Source organism: Rhamphochromis sp. 'chilingali', assembly GCF_963969265.1.
Source record: "Rhamphochromis sp. 'chilingali' genome assembly, chromosome: 11".
In the NCBI taxonomy this organism is placed as follows: Eukaryota; Metazoa; Chordata; class Actinopteri; order Cichliformes; family Cichlidae; genus Rhamphochromis; species Rhamphochromis sp. 'chilingali'.
Genome location: NC_137938.1, coordinates 39,233,833 through 39,251,868, shown reverse-complemented (window position 1 = coordinate 39,251,868; position 18,036 = coordinate 39,233,833). Strand labels below are relative to the sequence as shown.

Genomic DNA, 18,036 nt, shown 5'->3' with positions numbered 1-18,036 from the left:
TTTCCTATCGGTGGAAAAATACACCATGGCGACCAATTTTTAAAAAAGTCAACACGTGGGATTTGGTTGTTTAGGAAAAGGGAAAAGTTTGGGGAGTGACGGTAACGGCAGCGAGACAGAGTGAGTTTTTAGATGTGGGAGATTTGTGACGTTTAGTGTGGAGTGCATACTTAGTGTGTTGTGTTGTGTTGTGTAGTTGTTCTGTTGTGTAGTCGTTTTGTTTTGTGTGTCAGTGAGGGCGCTAATGACTGTCACAGAGCCACATTTGCAACGTAAACACTGTCACTAAGTAGAAAACCAGCGGAGTGATACACCTGCTGTTGTCAGGCCTGCAGGTTTGTCCCTGTGCTTTCTGTCTTTTGGTGGACAAACTTGTTTTTTACTGACACACATCATTTGTGGGGCATCTTATTGCAACACCTGATTGTTCTCTCATTTTAGTTTTAGTAATATTTTTAAATGGTTGTACAAAATGAAAAAAAATGGCAGGTGTATGGGGTGCATTTTTAGATAAATGGTTGTTTATGTTTACAAAATGTACATTTTATATTTGCATTTCAAGTTATAAAAATGTACTCAACATGTCCGTGTTTTTTTACAGTAAAAAATTCTACTAGGATTTTAAGTTCTTTGTGTGATTTCAGATCAGTAACACTAATTCAGCATGTCGGTGAAAAAACAACTAAATTCAGTTGAGCTGAAAAGAAATCAAACAAGGCAATGGGGAAAAAACCAAAATGAAACAATTTCAGGGTGAAATACAAACATAAACTCAAAAGGAGTCAAAAATGGCCGGTTGTATTGTAGACCTCAGAGGGTTAATCCAACAAAACATGAAAAATTAGGTTTACATTTTTGTTCATGACAGTGCAGATTTCTGACATTTTGTGTAATTTAAGCTGTAACAATGTGACTGTTTTTAACAAAAACAGTGAAACTTAAGTTAGACTTGTGTTTGTAAATGAAGCGCCCCATGTTGTGTAGCTTTCTGGATTTTATATTTAGTGGGCTACATATTTATTTATTCTACAGGCTATACAGTACATAAGATCAAAACTCATATGTAACTAGTGTGTAATTATGTGGGCTACAGACAATAATTAAGTTATAGACTATATTTATATGAAAAACTTGCATACTTACTGCATTTGAATCATTTAACCATATGTAACCACCTGCATGAGTGTTTGAAAAAAAAAAGGCTTTGATTTTGCCACCCCATTTGATTTCTTTGCCACCTTAAGAAAATTTCTCTAGATCCGCCCCTGGCGCTGACGTCATCCGCGGTGCGCACACTGTCCGGTCTCATGGTGTTCGCTGTGTCGAATCTAGCGTAGAATACGTTTAGATCCTCACACAGAGAGGCCGTGGTCTGCGGTGTGCTGGTTTTCCCTCTAAAGTCTGTGATCGTGTTTAGTCCCTGCCACATACTCCGAGGGTTGTCAAACTGTTGCTCCACCCTGTCCCTGTACTCACGTTTGGCTGCTTTGATCGTCTTCCGGAGTTGGTAATGTGCGTGTTTGTAGTCCGATGTGTTCGCGGAGGCATAGGCAGTGCTCCGTGCCGCGCGAACATCTCCGTTAATCCAGGGTTTTTGATTTGGGAAGGATTTGACTGTTCTGGATGGGACGACATCTTCCACGCATTTCCTGATGAATCCGCAGACTGAGTCTGTGTTCTCGTCGATGTCTTTAGCAGCCACGTGAAACATTTCCCAGTCCGCGTGATCAAAACAGTCCCGCAGCACAGACTCCGATTGGTCCGACTAACTGTGCACCGCCCTTATGGTTGGAGCTTCCTGTTTCAGCTTCTGCCTGTAGACGGGCAGGAGCAGGATGGAGCGGTGATCTGATTGGCCGAATGGGGCGTGGGGGAGGGCTTTGTACGCATCCCGGGAAAGAGGTGCAGCAGTGGTGAAGTAGCCGGTCTCCACGAGTGTTGAAGTGGATGTGTTGGTGGCGTTTTGGTGAAACTTTCTTCAGGTTTCCTTTGTTAAAGTCCCCGTCTGTGATAAACGCTGCCTCTGGGTGTGCGGTTTCCTCGCTGCTGATCGCGCTGTACAGTTCCCTGAGTGCACGGTCAGTGTCGGCTTGTGGGGGAATGTAAACAGCCGTAATAATCACTGCTGTAAATTCCCTCGGTAGCCAGAATGGCCGGCACTTAATCATCAGGTACTCCAGGTCCGGTGAGCAGAAGGATTTGACCGGGTGCACGTTCGCATAATCACACCAGCTGTTGTTGATCATGAAACATACACCACCGCCTCTGCTTTTCCCAGTAAGATCCTGTGACCTGTCCGCGCGGTGCACGGAGAACCCCGGTAGTTGTATTGCGGAGTCCGGTACCTTGTCCGATAGCCAGGTTTCTGTGAGGCAGATCACGCAGCAGTCCCGCATCTCTCGCTGGAATGAGATCCGTGCCCGAAGCTCGCACAGCTTGTTCTCCAGAGACTGCACATTAGCCAGTAATAAACTGGGTAACGGTGGTCTGTTAGTGCGCCGTCTCAGTCGAACCAGAACGCCAGGTCTTCTCCCTCTGCGTCGGCGTTTGCGGCCTCCAGGGACAGAGAACAAAGGCGTCTCAGGTGAGATGAATGGGGGGTCTGCAAACGGAGCGTCCGTGTTGCAAAACTTGAACTCCGGAAAGTTATAAGAAAGACCGTCTTTTATGTCCAGTAAGGTTTGTCGGTCGTACACAAGGAGACACGTGCTAGTCGTGAAAAAATAAAGGAAAAGTAAAATTAAACACAAAAAACAGCTGTTGCTTGGGGGAGCTCGCGACGAGGCTGCAGCAAAACACCCTGCAGCTGTTTCACATTTTCTTGCAAAAGCTCGAGAGGTGGTTGTGTTTTGTGACGTGTCGGGTTTCAACCTGCAGCATCCAATAATCTAGAATCAATAATGATGTTCAGCTGCAGCTGTGTGAAGAGGAAAAGCAGAAGTGTTTCGTTGTTGGTGGATTTCACACCCATGTGTACTTCTGTGTTTGTGATGACATCATCCCCCCACCCCCCACGGTCCTCACACACTTCCCCTTCCTGCCCCTCCCAGGGCAGAAAGCAGAAAGCAGAAGTTCAGCTTTTGGGAACATGAAACATGTTTCTGATGAATCGTCACTTTTAGTGTTTTCAGTTTAAACTCTGCTCCCTCTGCTGTTACCGATGGATCGACTGATCAGGTCTGAGTCTGTGACTTTGGAGCAGTTTAGTGAAGATGTCTCTGAAACTTGACGGTGGTTTCGGTTACAGATGTGACTCATTTAAGCCTCACGCTGCCTTCACGTCTGTATTGATAGCTGATTAATCACTCTGGCTGACAACCGCGTGTGATTCCCACGCGTGGTGGGCCTCCAAGTATTTGATTGACTCATTTCAGAGTGGAGCCACTGATACTCAGCCCTGCACTCTGATTGGCTGGTGAAACAGTCTGTCTGCAGCCAATCAGAAGTTGTGGGTTTGAATCCGCTGGCTGTTCTCAGCAGGTGCTCCGGTCCCCTCATACAGCTCTGTCTCATCTGTTTCTCAGAATAAGGAGAAGGAGCGCCTGAAAGAGAGGGAGAAGGAAGCGAGAGAGAGGGAGGTGCGCTCCAGTAATGGCCACCTGTTTACCTCACTGACAGTGTCCTCCACCACCCTCTGCTCCTCCTGCAACAGGAGCATCACGGCCAAAGAGGCGCTCAGCTGCCCAGGTAAGCACACCTAGGGATGGGTATTGATAAGATTTTCACGATTCCGATTCCATTTTCGATTCTCTTATCGATTCTTTTTAAAAAGGAGAACACTAAGGTCGATTAGCTCAGAACTTTGTTTTATATCTTCTCTTTGAACAAGATAGAAATTTAGGAGTAACATGGCCTTACAAACCCAGCAGTGAGATCTTAAGAGATCCAGCCTGCGGCTCTTCAATGGGGTGTCACAGGGTCCCAGGAAAAAAAACTGTAAATGTAAAATAATAAAATAAATATTCTTCTGTAGCAATAACAAAGTATAACATAAATTATTCTGCAGCAATTACACAAGAATATCCAGTAATATCCCTGCCTACAATTAAACACATTCACTTACTGAAAATCATCTGCTGTGGCAAACGGGTGCAAGCCTTTGACCACAAACTGAGTCACTGCTCGGTGACATTCGTCTATCCTGCCTGAAAGGAGATGCTACCGGCAGACTGCAGCGAGAACTGCCAGCATCTGAGCCAGACTCTGTCTGTCTCATCATGGTCACTAAATGCACAGTAATGGCAGGTTTGTAATAAGGCAGATCGCGCTAACATAATATGCACTGTTAGTTGATTATTTACCTGCCGCATTAACGGGAGAGGACGTGCAAACGTTACCGCTGCTGCTGGTTGAGATTCACGAGTCCGGAGCGGAATTAAAAACACGACGTTCATTTAAGGTCATCACGTGTTTTTTGCATATTCGTAGTGTTTCCTCCCGTAAATGAAATCTCTACTTTGCAAGTATTGCAAGTTGCCCTGTTGTCATCCGTTCTCGTAAAGTGTAACCAAACTTTTGAGCGTCTGAGCCGCCGTGTTTCCTGCCAGGTAAATGACGCTCCGCAACGTGGTGACGTCATTCGGGGCGACTGGAATCGATAAGGGAATCGTTTGCAAAAATGGCAAACGATTCCAAGGAACTGAAACAGTGGGAACCGGTTCTCAACAAGAACCGGGTTTTGATACCCATCCCTAAGCACAACTGTACAGAGGGAGGGTTTACAGTTCATTTACACACAGGAAACTTTATTTATACAGTCGATTTACAGATTGATCAAACTTGTGTGTGTGTGTGTGGGGGGGGGGCTTGTCTGCTGTGTGTATGACAGACGGTGTGTTAATCCTCCTCACAATGAACAGATGTACCTCCGGATTAACACACACAGAGTCAGCTGAGATCAGTGTAACACAGTAAAATCTCCTTGTTGAACACAACAGATTGGTCATGTGACCACATGTAGACCTCAGGAGCGGGTGAAAGAAGACTCACCCCTCTTCCCGCCCCATCCCCCCAAGCCCCTCGCCCAGTGTGTATGTGTGTGTGTGTCAGCCTACACACCTTGTTGTCCTGCACTCTGATTGGCTGCTGCAGATGCACCCTGAGAAGTGGGTCAAGGGGACTATGTCTATGTGTGTGTGTGTGTGTGTGTGTGTGTGTGTGTGTGTGCGTGTGTGTGTGTGTGTGTGTGTGTCTACGTGTGTGTGTGTGTGTGTGTGTGTGTGTGTGTATGTGTGTCTACGTGTGTGTGTGTGTGTGTGTGTGTGTGTACACAGACTTCAAGTCAAGTGGCTTTATTGTCATTCCAACCATGTACAGTGGTACAGTACACAGTGAAAGGAGAAAGCGTTCCTCCAAGACCACAGTGCTACAAATGACAGCCAATCAACACAAGACAACATAAAGTGAAATATGTCAAAACTGCAAAAAAACAAAACAACGACAGCGCAACACCAGACAGAACAGAACGATACAGACAGACAAATCTTTGGGTAGAGCAGGGGTGTCCAACTCCAGGCCTCGAGGGCCGATGTCCTGCAGATTTGGCTAAATTACCTCCTCAACACGTTTTAAAGTTCTCCAGAGGACTGGTAATGAACTGATCGTTTGATTCCGGTGTGTTGACCCAGGGGGAGATCTAAAACCTGCAGGACACTGGCCCTCGAGGCCTGGAGTTGGACACCCCTGGTGTAGAGCAACTCGAAGACTGAAGAAAGTTTATAAAAAGAAACTTACACACCCAGAACACAGAGTATTTTTAACTGTGTGTGTGTTGTGGTTTACTGGCGACATCTTCTGTGGAAAAAGTGAGGTCAGCACAGTGAACAAATGTGTGTCTTTAGCATGTAAGTGGTCTCTTTCTTGCCTGGTTTCTGCAGGTTCCAGTACCACTGTGGTAGTTGGGTTTCTCTCTCTCGCTTCTCTTTTTTATTTATACAGCATCAAATCACAACAACAGTTGCCTGAGGTGCTTTATATTGTAAGGTAAACCCTACAATAATACAGAGAAAACCCAACAATCATATGACCCCCTGTAAGCAAGCGCTTGGGTGACAGTGGGAAGGAAAAAATTCCTTTTAACAGGAAAAAACCTCCAGCAGAACCAGGCTCAGGGAGGGGCGGGGCATCTGAATCTTAAAAAAGTTGTAGAGTTTCTGTTGGACTTCACAGAGTCCGGCAGCACAACAGATTCTGTTCTGTAAACTTCAGACTGTAAGAAGCTCGTTTACAGACTGTTTCCTGCTGGATTAATTGAAGGCTTTGCAGGGAGTTCCTGATAATAGTGCTGATAATAATAATCCAGCCTAGAAGTAATAAATGCATGAACTAGTTTTTCAGCGTCTGTTCATTGTTTCAAATTTCAGAGATATACATTTTCATTGTATACCAAAGAAAATGTATGCTATGTCTTCTAATGATGCTGCCTAAGGGAAGCATGTATAATGTAAACAGAATTGGTCCTAGCACTGAACCCTGTGGAACTCCATAATTAACCTCAGTGTGTGAAGAGGACTCTCCATTTACATGCACAAACTGGAGTCTATTAGATAGATATGATACAAACCACTGCAGTGCAGTACCTGTAATACCTACAGCATGTTCTAATCGCTCTAATAGGATATTATGGTCGACAGTATCGAACGCTGCACTGAGGTCTAGCAGGACAAGCACAGAGATGAGTCCACTGTCAGAGGCCATAAGAAGATCATTTGTAACCTTCACTAAAGCTGTTTCTGTGCTGTGATGAGCTCTGAAACCTGACTGAAACTCTTCAAATAAACCTCTGCAGATGATCTGTTAGCTGTTTGACAACTACTCTTTCAAGGATGTTTGATATAAAGGAAGGTTGGAGATTGGCCTATAATTAGCTAAGACAGCTGGGTCACCCCATTTACACCCGTGTCTCTCTTTACCTGTGTGTCTCATAGCATGTAATGTCACCATCCACAATCGCTGCAGAGACAGTCTGGCGAGCTGTGCTAAGATGAAGCAGAAGGTAAGAGCAGTCTCTCTCTCTTCTTACCTGTCTGTCTGCACACACCTGTCCCAGTCCTGGTAGGCTACAGTCACACTGGGGAAAACAATGGTTCGCTCTTGGTTTACATCTTACATCAGAAAGCTTTGCTATCAGGGTCTTTCTAAAAAAAAGGTTACATTAACTTCAATTCAATTCAATGTTATTTACACAGCGCCAAACCACAATAGTCACCTCAAGGTGCTTTATATTGTAACGTAGACCCCACAATAATACATACAGAGAAAAGCCCAACAATCATATGACCCCCTATGAGCAGCACTTTGGCTGCAAGTGGGAAGGAAAAACTCCCTTTTAACAGGAAGAAATCTCTGGCAGAACCAGGCTCAGGGAGGGGCGGAGCCATCTGCTGCGACCGGTTTGGGTGAGAGAAGGAAGACAGGATAAAGACACGCTGTGGGAGAGAGACAGAGATCAACACATACATGTTAATCTCTGCGGCTTTGCAGCGGATGGTGCAGCCGCTGTGATAGGTGTCACACCACTGAGTGAAAAAAATCAGCCCTAACCTGACCGTCATTCAGTGCACCGTTCACAGTTAGAACAATGATGTGGTAAAACATATTACTTTCACATATTTATTAACTCTGAAAATCTGAAAGTCTACTGTTGAATTCAGTGAATGGAGCAAGATGCCTCCGTTCTTGCACAGAGGAAAGATGTGTGGGGAAAAAAGGGAATTGATGCACTGCAGTAAAAATAAATGGCATCAAAGCATACTTTTTTCTTTGGGACATCCTGTAGTGGAATATTTACTAATTCTTTCTTTAAGCTGACAGCATTTTGTGCTGTTGCATATAATGAAGTTGTGTGACAGCTGGTGAAAAATAGCACAGATGAGGCATTCACCTGCACTGAGGATAGTAAAAGAAAGAAAATGAATGATGCTCTGTGTGCACACTACTGAGAAATGTTGTGTAATTTTTATTGTGCACTGATCTTTGTGTAGAAGTTTGACTAAAACACTGAACTGATCGCTGGAAAAAGGAAAACAGGATATTTCCATGTGTGCGTCCTGTCTCAGGATTCTCCTTGCTCAGTTCAAGTCGTCTCTTTGAGTAAGCTTGCAATATTATTGTGGAGCAGGAATATGTGGGGCTCGACTCTGAGCGCGCCAGGAGTGAGTAAAGATCAACAGAGCCAAAGGCTCAGGGCTCCGCCCCCTCATTCTAACTGTTAAGCAGCTAATCAAGTTAGCTTGGAGAAGCTGAGGGAGCTCAAAGTAGTTTCTCACAGGAAGAAAGCAAGAATGAGTCAGCAGGGGTTGGTCGGCCGTGTTAGAACGAGGGGCTCGCCTGAGCACGGCTCGCCAGGTCTGTCATGGACAGACATGGTGTCATTGGAGATTCCGTAGTTGGTCACACCAAGGCGATTCCCATAGTGAAACACAGAGCGAAGTTATAAAAAGAACTGCCACAAACGTCGGTGACTCGGGTTTTTGGAGCAGCTGTGTTGCTCATGAACGCAGGCTGTCTCTCTCTCTTTGGTCGCTCCAAGGTTGACCTGTGTTTCTCTCTGACAGCAACAGAAGCTGGCGTTAGCGAGAAATAGTTCAGCTCTGCAGAACGTCGCCATGAGAAGCAAAAGTGAGTCCTGTCACCTAAAAACATCTCCTTTTCCTCTTCTTTTGCTGTTGTTTGTCACAATGATGACTTTTTCTTCTTCTCTGCTTCAGCGCCTATGATGAAGGAGCGACCGAGCTCAGCCATCTATCCTTCTGACAGCCTTCGTCAGTCGCTGCTCGGCTCCAGACGCGTTCGATCTGGCCTCTCGCTCGCCAAAAGTGTCTCCACAAATAACATCGCAGGGTGAGGCTGAGCACGGAGCTAATTGGCTGCTGGCTGTTGTGGTTGAGCAGGAGCATCAGAAACAGGAAAAGCAAATGTACAGACTAAATTGATTATGGGTGTTCCTAATAAACTGACCACTTTGTGTGGAAAGACTGGAAATCGGAAACATTCAGCTGAGCTAAAATATAAACCTCCAGGTCACAGACGAGGCTCCGGTTTGCTCGGCTCCGACATCGCCATCTTGTGGTTCTTGTGGTTGCAGGAAGCAGCTGCTGGGAGGGTTAGAGATATGGCCGCAGAGCGAAAGAACTAAAATTCATTATATGCAAGAATAAATTCACGCAGAGTTCATTAAGAATAAAACATAAAAAAATTAATCCAGATGCTGACATCATCAAACCGCCACCCATCACAAAGTGAGGTCTTGATGCGTGCTCAGGTGAGTAAATCCCACAAATTGATTCTGTTCATCTGGATGTTTTCAGTGGGAGAAACGTTTCGTCACTCATCCAGGTGACTTCTTCAGTCTCAGCTGACTGCAGGTTTCCAGCCTCATAAACAGGACATTTGCTCAGTGACTGAAACCAGCCCACAGAAACGTTTCTCCCGCTGAAAACGTCCAGATGAACAGAATCAATTTGTGGGGAAGGTGAAGCAAGCTTTTAAATCGCATCCAGTGAAACTAGTTCAGTGTTCTGTGGGGCAAAAGTAAAACACTGAAGCTCTCTATCTTTAAACTAATGTACTCTACTGTACTCGATTACTGTAATCGAGTATTGCAGCTTCAGTGACTTGAAAAAGTTTTCGATATGACGAGCTTCAACACACTCAGACATTCAGACATTTATTAATTGCCACGGCAGTCAACAGCTGACATGCTCACCTGCTTCTCTGCATCTTCACACCATCAGAGCATCATAAGTCACCTTTCTGTCTGTCCTCAGTGTGACCGAGGACTCTGCAGGTCTCAAGAGGATCCTGTCTCAGTCCACAGAGTCTCTGAACTTCAGGAGCAGGACTCTGTCCATGGAGTCTCTTACTGATGACGGTCTGTTAGTCACTTTTATTGATTACTATCAGATCTTAATTCTGTGAGCAGGTGGCGCTGTAACCTGATGGGATTCATTCTTTCTGTGTGCAGCTGAGTGGAGCCCTCTGCTGGACGAGCTGCAGAAGGAGGGCAGCTGCGTGCAGGTCGACAGCTGGAGCCTCGCTGTGGAGCCCAACTTCCTGCAAACACTTCACAAAGACCTGATCAAGCAGCAGGACGTCATCTACGGTACAGCAACAGTCACCAAACACACACACACAACATGTGGACTCGTTACACCTGCGGGAGATTTAAACTTGGAGCTCATACAGCTTCCAGATGTGTGGGAATTTTTGCCCATTTGTTCAGGAGAGCTTTTGTCAGGTCTGGCACTTGGCGTCTCTGTTTTAGTTCCTCCCAAAGGTGTTTGACGTGTCAGTGCTCTGTGTGGGCGGGGTCGGGTTTTCCTACAGTCCCAACGAAGTAGCCAATTCTAAAACCTTAACTAAAGCGTGGTCTACAGCTGTGCGTGTGCTCGCCACAGCTGGAGAAGAAACGTGACCGAGCTCTCTCTTTGCCTCAGAGCTGATCCAGACCGAGTTTCACCACGTCCGCACGCTGAGGATCATGGAGGGCGTGTACCGGCGGGGGATGCTGGAGGAGGTGATGCTGGAGGCGGGGGTGGTCCACACCATCTTCCCGTGTCTGGACCAACTGCTGGAGCTTCACTCCCACTTCCTGTCAGAGCTGTTGAACAGGAGGAAGGCGGGTCTGGTGGAGGGCAGCTCCACCAACTTCACGGTGCGCAAGCTGGGAGACCTGCTGGTCCGACAGGTACGACGACTCCACCTCTTGCACCCGCACCTTGCTGCTAACAGGGCTTCTAAGGCTACGTTCCCACTGCAGGCGAAAGCGCATCAAATCCACCATATCCGATCATGGTATGGCAGTTTGAACAGCACAAATCCGACATTTTCAAATGCGACCTTTTGTATGTGGTACTGAATCCGATACATATCTGATGTTTTAGAAAGTGACTGCTGTTTGATGGTCATGTCGCATTAAATTAGTCTTTTACGTCACTGACAAAAGACAGATCCCAATTATCAGCGCTGGAGAAGACAAACGACTCCGTGTCCATATATACATCTGCACGGAGGTAGCAGCCACTGCTCCAAACAAGGCCATTGTTAAAGCACGGGCTCTCTGTTTTCTCAGTGTCCTTCTTTCTCTAATTAATTTGTCAAAATTCTGTCGGTTACAACTGTGCAGAAATTGGTAGACTGCTGCAACAACACCTACCGTGAACAGAGCGCATTGTGTGTGACGTCTTCTTTTGCACATGCAGGCCGCTTTGAGACGTTCACACTAGAGCACGTTTGCTGTCACATTTTATTTGTAGTGTGAACAAAAAACAGACAAAAAAATGGATGGATTTATTTAATAAAACCCGAGGCTTGTTTGCCCGGAACTGAACGTCACGTTTGTCAACATAAACCAACCACTTGGCACTGATTTTAAAATGGCATTCACCAGACGGTCGCTACAAAGACACGCCAAAGACCTGAGTTTATCCACCGAACCTACACGTGTGTGTGTGTGTGTGTGTGCAGTTCTCAGGGCAGACTGCTGATGACTGGAAGAAAGTTTATTCAGAGTTCTGCAGTCGACATCCGAAAGCTGTGAAACTCTACAAGGAAGTTTTGGCTCGCGACCGGAGACTGCAGCAGTTCATCAGGGTGAGGCGCTCACCTGTGGCTTCAGGCTGATCCTGGAACCGTCATGGTCATTGTGTTTTGATTTACGCTGCTGCAAGCTGGTTCGGCCTGGGGCCGGCTGGTGTTTCTGATGCTGACTTCCTGTCTCCATCCTTTCCCACAATGCTCAGCGTGTGACTCGCGGTCCTCTGCTGCGGCGTCACGGCGTCCAGGAGTGCATCCTGTTGGTGACGCAGCGGATCACAAAGTACCCCGTCCTCATCCAGCGAATCCTGGACAACACTAAAGGTAATCTGTGACTTTTGACCTTTAGGATTCTCTGATGACCTTTGACTTATGACTGTGATGAATCCATAACCTCCTGCAGGCTGCGAAGAGGAGGCACAGGCTCTGAGCCGCGCACTGGGCCTCCTGAAGGAGCTGATCAGCTCTGTGGACAAAGAGGTCCTGGAGCTTGACCGGAGCAGGAGGCTGCAGGAGATCCATGCCCGCCTGGACCCGCGTGCCCAGGCAGAGGTCCGGGGAGGAGGCGTGTTCAGAGGTGGAGAGCTGCTGAGGAGGAGGCTCCTGCACGAGGGGACACTCCTCTGCAAGGTCCAGGGTACCAGGATGAAAGGTAGTGGGCTTTATCACCTGCTGTGGTGCAACATGCGTGTGGGCAGAGCTTGCAAGTCACGACTGTGTTTGTCTCCAGATGTGCAGGTGCTGCTGATGTCAGACATCTTGGTTTTCCTCCAGGAGAAAGACCAGAAGTTCACCTTTGTTGTGTCACTGGTGAGTCATGCCTGATAACATTCGAAAGCCCCCTGACCTTCTTCAGCTCTGTTCAAGGTTTCCTGTTTGCTCACCTGTCTGCTCACCTGCGTTTCAGGACAAGTCTCCAGTGGTCTCATTGACTAATCTGATTGTCAGAGACATAGCCAATCAGGAGAGAGGGATGTACCTGATCAGTGACTCCACCCCCCCGGAGATGTATGAGCTGCACGCCTCATCGAAAGAAGACAGGAAGACTTGGATGAGCCGCATCCAGCAGGCCGCCACCAGGTGAGCAAGACACACGTGTGTGTCCTGAGGAAACGAAGTGCTCTGGCTGTGCGTCATTTCCTACCCCGATGACGACAGTTATCACAATACAGAGCGCCTGTAAATTCAGTGAATATAATACAGTCATATTCCTGCAGTCGAGTGTCTCGACCAGTGCACGGCATCGTGTATTTGTGGGAGTTTTGATGTCCGGTTTTCTCTTTAGTATATGACGTGCTGCAGGAATCAGAATCACAACTATCAAATGAAATGATGTATTTAAGAGCAACAGGCTGAACCAGTTAAATAATACAAACATAAGAAATCGCTCTAATACTCACAAACGGCTCAATTATAAATATCCATAATATTACAGAGGCCAAATATATATAATTGATATTTAACCTGTGAAACTGGTATTTGTATTTGTTACCTTCTGCGCCTCTACTTAGTTTTGGTGACCTTAGTTACTGTGGTAACTACTGCAAACTGTAGTTACTGTAGTTACTGTGTACTTTAGTTACTGATGTATTTTTTTTCTGCAGCTGTCCGTGCAGAGACGACTTTCCTCTCATTGAGACAGAAGACAAAGCGTTGCTGCGCAGACTCAGAGCTGACATCCAGCAGAAGGACAGGGAGGTGCTGGAGCTCTTACAGGAGCGCGTCACTCTGTTTTCTGATCTGGTGGAGGCGTCTGGAAGAGGAAAGGCAGAAGAAGAAGGAGACATGGAGGTCAGGATCTCCTCCTCCTGCAGGAACCTTTTTAGAGCTGACACTCCTCAGGCACCTCAGGCCGAGCCACTCCTCCTCGCTGCCATCGGTGAAGGTGAGGAGGTGCTAATGCTTCTTAGGTCCAGAACGATGGACTAAGACTTTAACAGATCATGTGACCTTTGGTGGAGATTAGGGTGTAACGCGGTAAAGGACCAGGGCGCCTAACTGCAGCTTCATAGATAATGAGCTAATCAGGCTACGGAGCCTGAGTGTGTGAATAAAACACAGGAAACAGAAATAGAGCTCAAAAGTATACAGAAAATAAATATATGCATATATATAAGAACAGAAATAATGGTAATAACACAAAACAGCTTATTAGGTCCCAAAAGGAGGTGGGACGAGGTTTAGTCCAGTGTGAGATCAGTTTTGTTCCATTGACCTGTGATAGGACAGCACGGTGGCACGGTGGTCAGCACTGTTGCCGCACAGCAAGAAGGTCCTGAGTTCAATTCCCCCATCAGGCCGGTTCCTTCTGTGTTGAGTTTGCATGTTCTCCCCGTGTTTGCGTGGGTTCCCTCCGGGTACTCCGGCTTCCGTCCAAAGACGTGCAGTTAGTGGGGATAGGTCAATTGGTTAATCTAAATTGCCCATAGGCATCAATGATGTTGAGTTGCATTTTTCCTCATCCTGAAAAATGCCACAACCATGACCCCTACTAAATCTATTTCTAAACTATACAAAGCTCTCTCTAGTGCCAGCAAGGATAACACTTTATACACTAAGGATAAATGGGAAAGGGAATCAGGAATTGGTATTTCTGTGGGGGAGTGGGAAAATGTTTGGTACTGCCAGTGGTCCACGTCCAGTTCTATGAGCTGGAAGGAGCATGGCTGGAAGAATATTATTAGGTGCTTCAAGACTCCATATCAGGAGAGATACAAAGGGGCTCGACTGTTGCTAACCATTTTCATGTTTTTTGGGACTGTCCCAAGTTAAAAAACTGTTGGATAGGTGTTCAGGTCTCCTTAAGTGCAGTCTTTAACGTTCAAATACCTTTAGATTTCAAGGTTTTATACATGAGTTTGGTCCCCTTTCTGGAACGTAGGAGTGAGATTAAGTTGGTGCAATTACTCTTGGTGGCGAGTAAAAAAACAATTACTAGAAGATGGTTCAGCCCAGCCCAGCCTACCCTGGATGACTGGTTTGGGATCATTTTAGAGATATTTAGGATGGAAAAACTTACATATCTGTTAAGAAAGCAAAAAGCCAAATTCTACCACATTTGGAGCAATTGGATCCAATTCATCCCCCCCACGAGGGCTGACTTCACTTGATCTCACTATTACTTGGTTGGTTTTTGTTTTATTTATTTATTTATTTATTACATTTACTTCTATTACTATTGCTTGTTTATTTACTTATTTGTTCACCATGATTGCAGCATGGGCACCCCCCCAGTTTGTGTTTATAGTTCCATGTAATGTGTTCTATATATCTCCTTCGGGAGAGCATGCGAGCAACTCTCCTAGTAATAGCTAGTTAACCTCCACCAGTTAATATGCACCCGCTGATCACTTCATCATTTGCTCTCCTGGACTTAATCTAAAACCTGGAAGGACTTTGTTCCCATGTTATTCATATACTGCTGTGCAGATGGTTTTTCTTCTCCAATCCAAATCCAAATATAATTAAAAAATAAATTGCCCATAGGTCTGAATGTGGGAGTGAATGTGAGAGCAAATGGTTTTCTGTCCCTGTGTGTCGGCCCTGCGACAGACTGGCGACCTGTCCAGGGTCTACCCCGCCTCTCGCCCTAAAACAGCTGGGATAGGCTCCAGTGCCCCCCTCGACCCTGTAAAGGATAAACGGAAGCGAATGGATGGATGGATGACCTGTGTGTATCTACAGTTCAATTTAGTCCATAGGAGCAGGGGACATGCAGCTGATTGACCCGGAACTTATACAGGGTTCATTCCCGCCACAATAAAGGGATTTGCGGAAGTGGGGTCAGATGTTGCCGTGGTTACATGGATGTAGCTCACCTTGTTCGATGTTTAAAATTGATATTTATGGGATGAAGCCATCACACCTCAGGTCTTTGTGCCACACATAAACATCTGGGAACAAAGAAGAACTGAGCATTAAAGGAAACGTTCTCCGAGACAGCCTCCACCCCGAGCAGCTTCCAGCGCTAACAGAGACTCGGTCCAGGCTGCCGGTTGCTCACCATCAGGCTCACCATATTTTCTGTTTCAGTCGACAGACTGACGGAGCTGCTGTCAGATGCCAGCATCCAGAAATCTTCCATAACCAACGGCAACCAGGAGATCAGCGGTGAGTCACCTGTCGCCTGTTTGTGCTCCGCCCCTTCGTGTCGTGATGCAGAAATCATCTTTCTGTTGCTGTTTGATAACCTGTCTCTTTCTCTCAGATGGTGACTCTGGTTCTCTGAACGGCTCTTTTGACTTGAACGACAAGTCCTCAAAGGTAACGCTCACCTTTCACCTTCTGCTCAGGTGTGTGTCTTAAAGAAGTGAAACTTTCAACCCTTCATATTTCTTCTGACAGCTAAAATGTTTGAATGCTCAGAGGTTCCATGGAAGTTATTTACAGTCTTTAACCAATCAGTGAGCAATTGGTCATATGATCCCAATGTCACAGCAGGGTTTTGGTGGATTTTGTTTCCATGGAAACTGGAGCAGAAATGAAGATACAGGTGACAGTAAAAAACAAGTAAATGTTGAAGAATGTTTTTCTGAGGGGCTCGTTTACGTCTCACTGCACAGACGAGCGGGTGGAGCTACTTCTTCACTTACATGGTCGACGTTCCGCAACATTTCCCTTATTTATAACATCATCGTATGCAGCTGGTACAACAGAGGCTCCACCTGATTGGTCCGCAAGTTTCAGGTGGTTCGTGAAGCTGAACCTGCATCTGCACGATGCAAACCTTCAGTTGTGTTTAAATGTTTGTCTGCTGAACCACAGTTCTTCAAATAAATCCTCTTTATATAAACTGTATGTTTTCATATGTCTGAGTGAACCTTCAGAATAAGAGAAGGTCTGTGGCAGCTTGTCTCCACGTCTCTCAGTTTCAGCTCTTTTCTCTTTCAGGATGGAAATGGTAACCAGCTGCAGGAGCGAACCCTGAACGAGGTAACACCTACTTCCTCTTTTCTGAGTAACCTCTTGATACCAAGAAGTCAAAGACCTAAGCCCCTTCTCCATCAGTACCTACTCGGATCGCCTTGCCACAGTTCGCCGGTTTTCGGGGTTGGCACCACATACTGCAATAGTACCTGCTCGGCCCGGGTTCCAAGGGACCCGGGCAGGTACTAAAATGTGATGTCAGTTTGCGTGACACCGATTGGCTGGTCAGTGGCGTCATTCAAAGAGTCACGAAAGCAACTCGTTCACGAAAATCAAAACAGACATTTTTGAAACCCGACAACGAGGAAAAAGGCTGCAAAAACCGACACAAGGTGCACGAGTCTGACGAAAAGCCACAGACCCAGCAGCAGCTATACTGCTGGCTCCACGTCCACCTTTGTTGTAGTCGTCGCATATTAATCACGGGACACTCGGACATGTCGGTATGATGACGAACACGCACATTAGGTGTAACTGGACTGTAATAAAAGCAAGTCGATCTGAGTAGGTGCCAAAAGGGCTTAGATTCGCTTTGAAGATCGACATGTTTCTGTCTGTGTTGGGATGCAGCTCATGCACCGTTTCATACATTTTGATGTACAAAGTTTCTGCCTGTGCAGTTCTAACATCTTCAGCTGTCCTCTCTGCAGGACGTCCATCAGCGCTTGATCGGTCTGAGCACACAGCTTCACGCCCTGCAGGTCTGAAACTTATTTCTAGTATTGTTTGTTTATACATCCTGCAATTAACCCAAATAAATGTATAAATAGTGATTCATTTATTCAGTATTTATGTTATCAATGTTGCAGGCTGCTGTGATTCGTCAGGACTCAATGCTAGCGCTGTTGGTCAGTGCAGGCTCCACCCCCTCCACCACCCCTGGCTCTGCCCCTGGCCCCCGCCTCAGCCGGTCACTGTCACGTGACACAGGGTTGGAAGCCAGCGGGGAGGCGGTGCTGCTGCGGCGGCAGGTGGAGCTGCTACAGGAGGAAGTGACACGCCTCCGTCTGCGAGAGGAGGACCAAAACTGGGAGGGAGTGGAGCCAGGCACCAGAAGGAGGAGCAAAAATGGAGAGAAGAGTGATGTTATGAAAGGAGAACAGGTGAGTTGGGTTCACTTGTTCACCTACTGGGCAGGGATAGCTCAGTAGGTAGAGTGGTGGCCCCATGATCGGAAGGTCGGGGGTTCAACTCCGCTGAACGGCTACCCTGAGGTACCCCTGAGCAAGGTACCGTCCCTACACACTGCTCCCCGGGCGCTGCATTGGTGGCTGCCCACTGCTTCACTGGGTGAATGGGTTAAATGCAGAGGAACTATTTCCCTATGGGGACTAACACGCACACATTACATTACTAAAGCGCGATGAGTCGACAAAACTGAAATAAATCCGAGTTGTCTGTTGGCAGGTTAACAAGAGACGTAGCAGTCGGGAACTGGAGCTTCGCCCCCTCGCCCCACTAGCCACCGAGGATCCAGTCGACCAATTAGATGGCGTCCAAGAAGGAAATGAAGAGGAAGAGGAGGAAGTGATGAAGATCTCTCCTCGCTCTGACAGCCCCAGAGGTTAGTACCAC

The 18,036-nt window shown here is 46.6% G+C and overlaps 1 protein-coding gene across 2 annotated transcripts in view; it reads left to right on the top strand.

The window, feature by feature from the left end:
* The window catches only part of arhgef2b (rho/rac guanine nucleotide exchange factor (GEF) 2b), a 43,722-nt gene that overhangs the window by 18,428 nt on the left and 7,258 nt on the right, over window positions 1-18,036 (top strand). Inside the window, exons 2-20 of one of the 2 annotated variants that reach the window (XM_080897370.1) lie at window positions 3,525-3,687; window positions 6,927-6,994; window positions 8,556-8,619; window positions 8,709-8,841; window positions 9,768-9,871; window positions 9,965-10,102; window positions 10,437-10,687; window positions 11,467-11,592; window positions 11,742-11,859; window positions 11,939-12,187; window positions 12,266-12,345; window positions 12,443-12,615; window positions 13,140-13,420; window positions 15,568-15,645; window positions 15,743-15,798; window positions 16,426-16,467; window positions 17,112-17,162; window positions 17,271-17,564; window positions 17,869-18,025. In XM_080897370.1, the coding sequence (XP_080753496.1) occupies window positions 3,525-3,687; window positions 6,927-6,994; window positions 8,556-8,619; window positions 8,709-8,841; window positions 9,768-9,871; window positions 9,965-10,102; window positions 10,437-10,687; window positions 11,467-11,592; window positions 11,742-11,859; window positions 11,939-12,187; window positions 12,266-12,345; window positions 12,443-12,615; window positions 13,140-13,420; window positions 15,568-15,645; window positions 15,743-15,798; window positions 16,426-16,467; window positions 17,112-17,162; window positions 17,271-17,564; window positions 17,869-18,025 (2,626 nt within the window). Of the gene's footprint in view, window positions 1-3,524; window positions 3,688-6,926; window positions 6,995-8,555; window positions 8,620-8,708; window positions 8,842-9,767; window positions 9,872-9,964; window positions 10,103-10,436; window positions 10,688-11,466; window positions 11,593-11,741; window positions 11,860-11,938; window positions 12,346-12,442; window positions 12,616-13,139; window positions 13,421-15,567; window positions 15,646-15,742; window positions 15,799-16,425; window positions 16,468-17,111; window positions 17,163-17,270; window positions 17,565-17,868; window positions 18,026-18,036 lie in introns of both variants that reach the window. The other variant, XM_080897371.1, reaches the window with a different exon arrangement.